This window comes from Alosa alosa, chromosome 1 (assembly GCF_017589495.1).
Source record: "Alosa alosa isolate M-15738 ecotype Scorff River chromosome 1, AALO_Geno_1.1, whole genome shotgun sequence".
NCBI classification, from domain to species: Eukaryota; Metazoa; Chordata; class Actinopteri; order Clupeiformes; family Clupeidae; genus Alosa; species Alosa alosa.
In genome coordinates this window covers 2,242,006-2,251,989 of record NC_063189.1, presented here as the reverse complement: position 1 = coordinate 2,251,989, position 9,984 = coordinate 2,242,006, and the positions used below count along the sequence as shown (strand labels likewise).

General features: G+C 43.7%; 1 protein-coding gene across 2 annotated transcripts; it reads right to left on the bottom strand.

Moving 5' to 3' along the window:
* Nucleotides 1-2,077: 2,077 nt before the first annotated feature.
* fut9a (fucosyltransferase 9a) lies at nucleotides 2,078-9,754 on the bottom strand. 2 transcript variants are annotated; one of them, XM_048263043.1, is made up of 4 exons: nucleotides 9,313-9,754; nucleotides 6,958-7,068; nucleotides 5,523-6,592; nucleotides 2,078-5,491 (listed from the first exon to the last, which is right to left on the bottom strand). In XM_048263043.1, the coding sequence occupies exons 3-4, from the start codon at nucleotides 6,587-6,589 to the stop codon at nucleotides 5,479-5,481; spliced, it is 1,080 nt and encodes a 359-aa protein (XP_048119000.1). In that variant the 5' UTR covers nucleotides 6,590-6,592; nucleotides 6,958-7,068; nucleotides 9,313-9,754; the 3' UTR covers nucleotides 2,078-5,478. The 2 variants fall into 2 exon arrangements, with proteins under 2 accessions (XP_048119000.1, XP_048118991.1); XM_048263034.1 differs by having other exon boundaries at nucleotides 2,078-6,592; nucleotides 9,313-9,750.
* Nucleotides 9,755-9,984: the final 230 nt, after the last annotated feature.

Sequence of the window (9,984 nt, the reverse complement as noted above, 5' to 3'; positions counted from 1 at the left end):
CGGCCGAGCGTGCACACGCAAACAAAGGATCCTGTCTCATGTGCAACTCTTAGTATGCAGCCGTCACAGCATGCACACGCAAACAAAGGAGGCTGTCTCATGTGCAACTCTTAGTATGCAGCCGTAATAGCCGGACCCTGCTGGAGACAGACATTAACACTCTCCAGGTTGCTAGGCACCAGAGAGTATGTTGGAAACTAAAGCCGATATACAGCGGGTATCATTGTTTGTTGCTTTTGGGATGTCGTTTCTGTGTGTGTGTGTGTGTGTGTGTGTGTGCATGAGTGTACATGTATGGGCTTTGTGTATGTGTGTGTGTGTTTCTATGCATGTGTGCTGTCTGTGTTGACTGTTTATCTTTGTAATCTGATCTCTTTTGAAAATCGGATAAAGTTTGACACATTTCCTTTTTATGGCTGTGCCTCTGCAGGAGCTGCGTATCTCCCTCGCCTTATCAGCAGCACTAAACCTCTCTCTTGGGAAAGATGGTGATTTGGATGACGATGTCAATGGTGATTTTATCAGTGCACCTCCAAAACACCTCACCTGAGTTGTGCAGGCGATGACAACCGTGTGGTACGGAAGGATGCTGTAACCGTTGGTGACACAAAGCATCCATATGAGGGCTGGGCTGGGCTGCGGTGGGATTGCGGGGGCTGGGGGGCTGTTTGGCATGGTGATGACAGGATAATTGGCGAGGTCGGGGATGAGCTCAGGTGGACGCGGCGACGAGAGGCCCCTCTGTGGAGCGTCTCATGGGCCAGCTGATCAACTCTCCGGGGGCCCGAGCTATCACAAGAGTGCCCTGCTGGAACTGGATAGTCCCTCAAGGGATGTCGGAGAGAATCTTGTGTGTGTGTGTGTGGGGGGCTGCATCATGATCCAGTACAACTTTTATCCTCTCACACACTCACAGACACACACACATACACAAATAGACTTACACATTCTTGAATTGCTGATTTGAAGTGTGTTTCCCCTCTCCCCTGAGTGAAATCTGGGTGTGAATGTACTCCTAAAAGCCAACTACGTTAAACTGTGAGTGGATGAAACGTCAACTGGTGATCCAAAGTTTCTTTGAGACACCTGATATGAGTATTCCACTTGCAAATCACTGGTGCTCACTGTACAAATATTTAAAATGAATCTGTTTTTTATTTAAAAAATAAAATGATGTTGAATGAAGAACAGTGAGAACTGGATATGATATGTGAAAAAATGTCACGTGAAACATGCCTTATAGTTGTACATAACTCACACATACAGTATTTGCAAATATATATCTACATATGCATTGAGGTGTATTAAGTGAAAATGATGAGTATTGTTGAAATGAAGAGACAGGGTGTGTTTGAAAGGCCGTGTGTCCGGCCACTGAGCACTGGGCAGCTGTTGGAGCTGGCGCTCAGTTAAGGTTGTGGATTAGGCTGAGTAAACTGCCCTGGTTCAGGGGGATCACTACCAAAGGCCAGAGTATCAGGGAGACCATGAGGTAAGCAGCAGCAGCTGGACCGCCGGGCCGAGGACACTGGAGCGCCATCCCTTTGGGCTCCCCAGTCATATTATAACATGTTTGGGGGGCTATTTTTATCTGTGTCTTGTGCTTCAGGGGTTTGCTGAGAGGACAAATGGTTAGTGCAGCATGTTACGTGTCTAGGGGAAAAGTTTACATAAAAAAAGACCATTTACACCAATGTGTCCCAAGTATTTGATATAGATTAAGTATGTATACTCTGTAAACATAATCTGACAATATAAACAAGCATTGATGGAAATTAGGGATTCAGTGTAGAGGTTGCCACGGAAATTAGAGATTCAGTGTAGAGGCTGCCATGCCTATTCAACCAAAGTGCCCATGAAAATCTTTCTTCAGATGCAGCAAAAGTATTGTTTTACAGTAGAGATATTAAATACCACATGCTGCCAGTTGATATGTGTTACCGCCACCTGGTACTGTTGCCATTTCTCAACATAAAATGGCAGCATGTGTAACTGCTCTGTTCTCAGTAAAAGCAACTCAAGCCTCTCTCCACAGGGAGATCAAAGAGACAAAGACACAAACACAAATAGACTGAAATCACTTTTTCAATTCATCTTTATTTTTCTGACGCCTACAGACATCTACAGCAAAACATTTGGCAAGTTACGTTTTGGCAGACATTTTTGCTATGACCAGTTTGCTAAACAGCCAGTGTAGGTCGAACGCCAGGGGCTCTGTCCAGTCCACAGGGGCTGTTCCTGCTTCATGATGCATAGAGGACATATGTCATTCCCAGCCAGCATGTGGGTACTCGGCCAACGTGTATGAGACCACAACGGCAGACAGAATCAGAGGCACGTCCAGATTACTAACACGCTACTCATCCGAGGACCAGCATAAAGGGGACCCAAGAGGAGGTAAAGAAAAGAACATGAGTTGAGCACGGCAGAGAGGAAAAGAGAGATGGGCCAGACCTGGACTAGACTAGCCCCAGCCAACAAGAAACCTGTTTCACACATAAAGCTTGTCCTATACAATATGATATAACAGGCACTCTCTTTCTCACACACTCTCAATCTTTTGCTCTCTCTCTCTCTCTCTCTCTCACACACACACACTTTCTTTCTGAGAATGCTGTGTGATGACAAATTGTGAAGCAAAGAAAGCCAGATACACCCCTAAGCAGAGCAGGTCCAAGTCACAATGTAAGGATGAATGAGACTGCTATATCTGCAGAAAGTCAGGAAGATGAAGGCAATTTGATAGCATGGAAAGGGATTAGCGCTAATCCAAAAAGCCTCTGTATTCTTCTCCTCTCCCAAACTGCCTCATGTGACAGTAAACGTCTCCTCAGTTACACTGAAAGCATTGTCCCCCCCACACACACACACACTGCCATGTTCACCATAATCCTCTGCGGATTTCTACTTCATAGCACCAGTCTTATTCGTCTAGGTTACAATGAGCTCATTTTCACAGTTTCATCTCCCACCCCTCCCCGACGGTCAGCCGGTCGTGGGACAGATCTGGCCCTGTTCCGGCTCAGTTGTGGCCCAGTGTAAGCTGCCGCCCAGGAACCCAGACACATGTCAGATAGAAACTTGAACAACACAGATATTTACAAGAGGTGTTCATAACCGTCAAGTACTGTAGATATACACTTAAAACAGACACAGAGCTTATGTTTTTGTTTTTCTTAACTCACGGATACAATATTCTGTATGTGAGCTTTTTTTTCCGTTTTTGTTTGACTGTGTAAATAACACAAAATCTCAAGTTTGTGCCAGACGTTGAAGGTTATATACAGATTATGGTTACATAACGAGTAAGTTCTGACAAACTGTGGCAAAACTGTGTTATCCCCTACCCAAAACAGATGGTCCCCCTGACCGTAACAATGCAAAACATTTTCAAAAGGTCGGCATGGATAGATATTTATCCAAAGAGTAGGATTATCTTGCATGGAGCATCAATATTTTACCACAGAGGTATTACACATCCTGTCCAGCTCCATCTGGCCTCCACAACTATTAAAAGCTAAAGGCGCAGGACTGAGATCCGCAGTGCCTATAAAAAGTAGCCATCGGCCTAAAAAGTTTTTACCCCTTCATCCTTCTACCATATTGAACCAGGATTCATTTATTACTGTGTTTGATATTTTGGATTCATTTAGATAACTTTGCAAAGATTCATTTTTAACTTCGACATAATGGGTCCTAATTTAAATGGTGAGCCAAAGTCCGAAGTCTCAAAAAGCAGAGTTCTCATGTAGGAATCATGTGTCATCATGTGACACGTACAGTATGAGCAGTGGGCGGAGTCATCAATGCTTGCCTTTAAGGTTTTGCCCATGGTGTTAAACTAGCAAATAGAATTGGTTTAGAGTTTTTAAATGAGTTGTACTTAGTCTTAGGACTTTGCCCATCATTCAAATTAGGGCCTAAAAAGTAAAAGAAATCTCAAAATAAATCGACCATGATAATGTTGAAAATGTCCAAGGGGGTGAATACTTCTTAAAAGCACTACAGAATAAGACCACCTGCCTTTACCTTCAGTAATGCAACATGAGTAAGCAAACAACTGGTGTTACAGGCATACAGCACACATTTGGCCTGGACAAGACCATTTACACCAATGTGTCCCAAGTATTTGATATGGATTAAGTATGTATACTATGTAAACATAATCTGACAATATACACAAGCATTGATGGACACAAACATTCTGCTGTGGAGATTTTTGATTATTGTGTGTGCTTTTTGTCTGTATTACTTCCTGCTCAGAGCTGGTTGGACTTCATAAACAAAAACAAAACAAAAAAAACAACAATCTTTCACATTGGATTGTGTGAGCTTATATAGAGAGAGTTGCGTTATAGGAATCAAACCGTCCACCACCAATGTCCCACAATCAAAGTCGCATCATGTGTACATCATCAGCCACAGGTTAGTGGACATCTATGTACAGAAAAACAGAGTTGAAGGGGCCTCATATCAAAGCTTCTACCAATTAAGCCCATAGCAGAGTCCACTATGCTCAGACATCACATTGGTGGATTAACCAGTGTGCAATTCATTCATACACATATACACATTAACACACTTCCTCCCTACACACCAGGGGGCCTTCATGGATGTTACTCTGAAAACCCTTCAAAATATACTCCTGTCTACCCGGAAAGGCCTCCTCATGTACACATAGTGCTAAATTTGTGCTCTCATTTCATCATCCACGGTTTCTTTCAGAAAAAAAATACAATAATTGTATTTATCATCGATTTCTAAGCTGCACCGGACACAAGATGTAGTATATTGCCTAATTAAAAAGATACCGATAATTAGTCATTGTGTATCTGTCACATGAAACAAATCTCTTCATCTACAGTAGACAGTGGAGTCAGTGTTCAAAAATAGACTATCATTCTCACATGACCAAGGGAGTCTACCAGGGAGCAGTCTGTACAAGTACATCCATACAAAAATATGGAAAATAATTCTCAAAAAATAGTTACTGTACACACATATTTTACAGTAGATGCACTATGTTCACCATTGAAATTGTGTAAACACTGCATAGATGACAGCATCACTAATATCAATAAACATTTTATGGTACAATGTCAAAGTAAAATAAATAATTAATATATTGTATAAATATTGTTCTCATAACAATTATTCATATTTCTTTTTAATCTCGACAGAATCACATCAATTTTTTTTACAACGGGACTTCTCCGCATATGGATCCCATTTTCACATTTTAACCAGAAAAGGAAAACATTACAGTGCCATATTAAGTATAAAAATGCATCACTCTGAGCCATTGCACAAAAAAAAACCCATGGATCTACCCTTAGAAGTGTATAATAAATAATGGTTGAGTTCTTCACCCCAGTAAGACACCTTCACCTTGGCCACAAAGAAAGATAGCCCTGAATCAACCCCAGTACCATTTGTCCAGCCCTGAATCAACCCCAGTACCATTTGTCCAGCCCTGAATCAACCCCAGTACCATTTGTCCAGCCCTGAATCAACCCCAGTACCATTTGTCCAGGTTGTTGAAAGTCTTGTACTCGTTGTGCCTTCGTATGTAGTCACAGGCGAGGCACGTGTGTTCGGCCCAGAAGTACGCCTTCTTCACCTTGAAGTGCTTGCGCCAATCAAAGTACCTCAGATACATCTCCTCGTTCTTGTCCAGGAGCAGAAGGAACTCGGCCAGCTCTTTGGGCGACGAGAAGTCGTCCACGTGAATGAAAGCGTCTCCTTGGAGGAAGTTCTGGTAGTTCTCTCGGGCCGGACCCAGCACCACAGGAACCGTCCCCACGGAGAGAGGGTTGTAGAGCTTCTCTGTGATGTAGTCCTTGTGGATGGAGTTCTCAAACGAGAGATAAAACTTACAGCTGGCAATAGTTGGGAAGTAATCTTGGTCGGACAAGTATTCTCCAAAAGCCTGTCCATAAGCATGAACCTCAATGTGTTTGTACAAGTCATTGTAGTACTTGACTCTGACATGGTCTGGGTTCCAGTTGCTCACAATCCAGCACACCAGCTTGGTCTTGCTAGGCGGCACAAACTCCTCGTCTCCCTGGTTGGCGACGATGGTCCCGTAAGGCACTTCGATGTCGGCATCTTGGCGGTAGTTCAGAGTCAGATTAAACAGATTCTCGATGCCAGGCAACTGGGAGGAGTGGGAAGGAGACTCCAGGTTCATCCACACCCACTTCTGCAACGCCGGGCGGTAGAGAGGCGGCAAGTTGGACAAGTCGCTGGAAATATCCCTGTGGTGGATGACCACGCCGTCGGACTTGTTGTACAGGTTCCTGTCCGCCGTCACGTGGCAGCCCTCGATGTTGAACAGGGAGCTGCAGACGCTGAGGTCGTACGTCTGGCCAAAGGGCCAGAGCCACACCAGGATGGTGGTCTGATTCTGCTGGCTGCGGTTGGACAGAAGACCCTTCGCGCGTATCGTGGACGTCTCCGATTCGACGGGACCGGACAGCCAACTCGTGGAGGGTTTGAGGTACATTAAAAACAACGTCACGAAACATCCTAGCAGAAAGGTTCCGAGCAAGAGGGGTCTTAGAACTCTGAGGATGGGTGCAGATGGCATACTCTGATGAAGACAAAAAATACAACAAAGCAACAATCATCATCAACAACAATAACGACAACTATATTTATACCAAACCTCTGCTGGGATTGCAAGGTGCTTTCTATGAAGATCAGTCCATGAGATGTAATGGACCATAACAGATATAAATAGTATGAAAGACACAGAAAACTCTTTAACTAGGGCAAGATGGTGATACAGAAACTAAAGGGAGCAAAACACAATGTAGACATTGCCATCTGTGTTCCACCTGGTCGCTGATGACACATGAAACCATACTGCAGTGATTCATGCCATTAGTTTCTTGTGTTTGAGGGTTGCTATCTGCATCACGTTCATAAGATGAGTCATATCATTAGGCGGGATACCTGGTGATATGCTGATGTCCACACAGAAAAAAACGTCAGCTGTTTCTAATCTCTGCTTCTGTGATATCTTGTGCCAGTTGTGTGGATCCCAAAACGTCACAGTTCTTCTTACTGTTAATTCAAACAGGGAGATTAAAATGCAAAAGAACATATCTTGAACAGACATCAAAATCCAAACAATGGTGCACTACCAATAAACATGTTTAAATTGTATAATCATAGTATAAACTTAAGGCAGCTTTTATTTCATCACAATCTCCCTGACTGAGGTGTGATTGAAGTGGCATTACGTTAGGACCATTGGGAAATTGATTAATAAGCTTTCTAAGGTGAATAAGCATATTCATTCTACAGCTGTGAGAAATTAAACAAGCATCTTATACAACAGGCCTGTGCTAGGATGGGGTGTATTTGAGTCACACCTATAAACCATGTCATGACGCTATGGGTCACTAAGGAGGTGTGTGTGTGTGTGTGTGTGTGTCTGTGTATGTGCAAACACTGCCATCTTACGGCGAGGCAAGCTCTGTAAGCAACTCACAATGCTCCCTAGCTGGTAACATTACAGCAAAGGTCATATCAGCGCCAAAACAACAATAATAAATAATAAATACAGGCTCCTTGTTTTATCCTCCCCAGGGGCCAGTCCACTGCTTTGCTGTACTGTATGTATATTCAAATCAGAAACACGGACCTCTACAGTTCTTCGTCACCACTGATAGTGTAGTGGATAGCAGTGCGCTACTGTTCAAGAGGATCTTTTGCAAAATTTCAGTGGGCATTAATGCCAGCACTGACCAGTGATGGGCATGTTTTAAAGGCTCATCAATGCATTTCATGGTAATCCTCTTTGCCACCAGGAAAGCACTTTCAGCAAGCACTGGACTGGACTGATGAGCTGTGCATATTTTAGCAGTGAAATCGTTTAAAATAGTGGCTTTATACTGTTTGTCTGTGCACCCTGCCCCACAATGTGTGTGTGTGTGTGTGTGTGTGTGTGTGTGTGTGAACAACTGCACATATGATTATTAGAGGAGGACTCTGCGTGTATGACCGATGGTAAGGAAAGTGAAGCAGGATGTCACTGTGCTAAGGCAGACAGTCCATTTCTATTCATTAGAGTTGACTACAGTGACCACTGTCTGATATGCCCATCCAGTAAATGTACCAGGGTGATCTCTATCTCTCTCACTGTGTGTGTGTGTGTGTGTTAACCAAAAACATGTACCTCAGATTAATTCGCCCACAAATACCACATGGAACCTGTGACATGTACATATTCTGTGCACATTTAATTCAGTGTTCAATACATAAATCAGTGTGAAATGTATAGGCTACACACATCAATTTCAAAGCCTATGTGGGAAACAAGTCTCGACTACTGTGCTTGTAGAGGCGCACATCAGCGTACAGTCCTTACATTTGGTGCGAGTGATTTGGACAGATTGTCATCCAAACATTCACAACGTCCTCGGTCCATTTGTGCAAATCCGTGGCTTAGGCTACAGGTAACGTGATTTTAACGTGAACAAATACATTACAAAAAGTCAGGCAGTCCCGGCTGCAGAAAACGGCACAGGTTTTCAGAAATACCAACGAACCGAGGGAAGCGCAACGAGAGCCGCGTTCCCCCGATTAATTTTTTAGTGATGACTTGTTTTAAATCAAATGTGATGTATTTAGGACACGCCGACTGAGCGGCAGTGCTCGAACGTTCACGTGCGTTTGAGAGAAAAAAAAGGCATGCCAGTTAACCCTTCGCTCTAACGTGACTAGGCTATGGCTGCTTTACATACGGCCCTATGTAATATAATGTGCTGAGGGCCACTGTCCAAGGTGAGCAAGGTGATCTCCAGCGGCGCTAACTGAAGGTCATTGTAGAAGATGATGCTGAAGCCCGGTGATGAATGTCACTATGCGACGGTGTATGTAGCCTACTGATAGTGCGTGCACATACACACTGCGCCCATGCATGCACTGACGATGACAGCTTACGTGCCAGTTATGCATTTTATGCAAAGAGAGGCTTTTTGAGCACTTAGGTCTCGCAAAGCTACCGTGCGCACTCTCACACACACCGGACACATTTAGCTTCTTTTTTTTTTTTTTTTTTAAATCGGTGCATAAAAATAAAGGCGCACAGCCCAAGCAGCCAAATGCCACGTTGTGATAGCCTAACCCAAGACATCCTGTTTATCATGCCCACAATTGACTCAAACAAAGAGTGGATGTCATAGCCCGAGAATGATCCCAGGGTCTTCATGTAGCCTCTTTCTCATTCGTGTTTAAACATATTTTGTTGTTGTTTGTTGAAACCACCTACCGCGGATGAGAAAGAAAAAACACTGCACTCACCATATCCGCGGTTGGCGTTCACGAAATCACTCCATATCTGGTTGTGTTTTTGGTCGAGGTCGTCCTGTAGAGGTATTCCAAATGCCGCATGTGCCTCGGTTCCAGTGAAATATTTTCAATTGTGACAATATTTGGTGAGATTAGCCAGGGATCGGAGGCGCCCGAACCCATAGTCTTTCTCTGGAAACGACAAAAGACTTCGCGATTTCTCCTGTACGTGAATTTAAAGAGCAAACACCATTGTGAAAATTCAGGCTTTTATAAAATCATCGCTTTGAAAAGCAGTGCATCTCTTGCGAAGACGCCATGAACGGTTTGTGATGCGATGTGGAATAATGTTCCCCTGGCTGCTGCTCATGCGCCGGTTACCTTTCTTGTGTTTACCGTCAATGCGGCTGCACGGAACGCAGGCTTCGCCGTAGGTAGGTTAGGGAATATGGGACATCATATAGGTAGGGATCAGTGTTTTCTGTGTTTTGCCGTGTAGCCTTGCGGATATATCATGGTAAACACGTTGCTCTCTTCATCACCTGTTTGGTTACCATGAAACGCATTTGATTCACCTTTAAAAGGCAATTAATGAGCCCCACATGCTCATTGACTAATCACTAAATTGTGTGTGGATAACGTTCTTCACACTCAATACTGAAGTGAAATATGACCCTATGAAGT

Excerpts from the sequence above, each read along its gene's own strand:
- fut9a (XM_048263043.1), bottom strand. The coding sequence starts at position 6,589 with ATGCCATCTGCACCCATCCTCAGAGTTCTAAGACCCCTCTTGCTCGGA.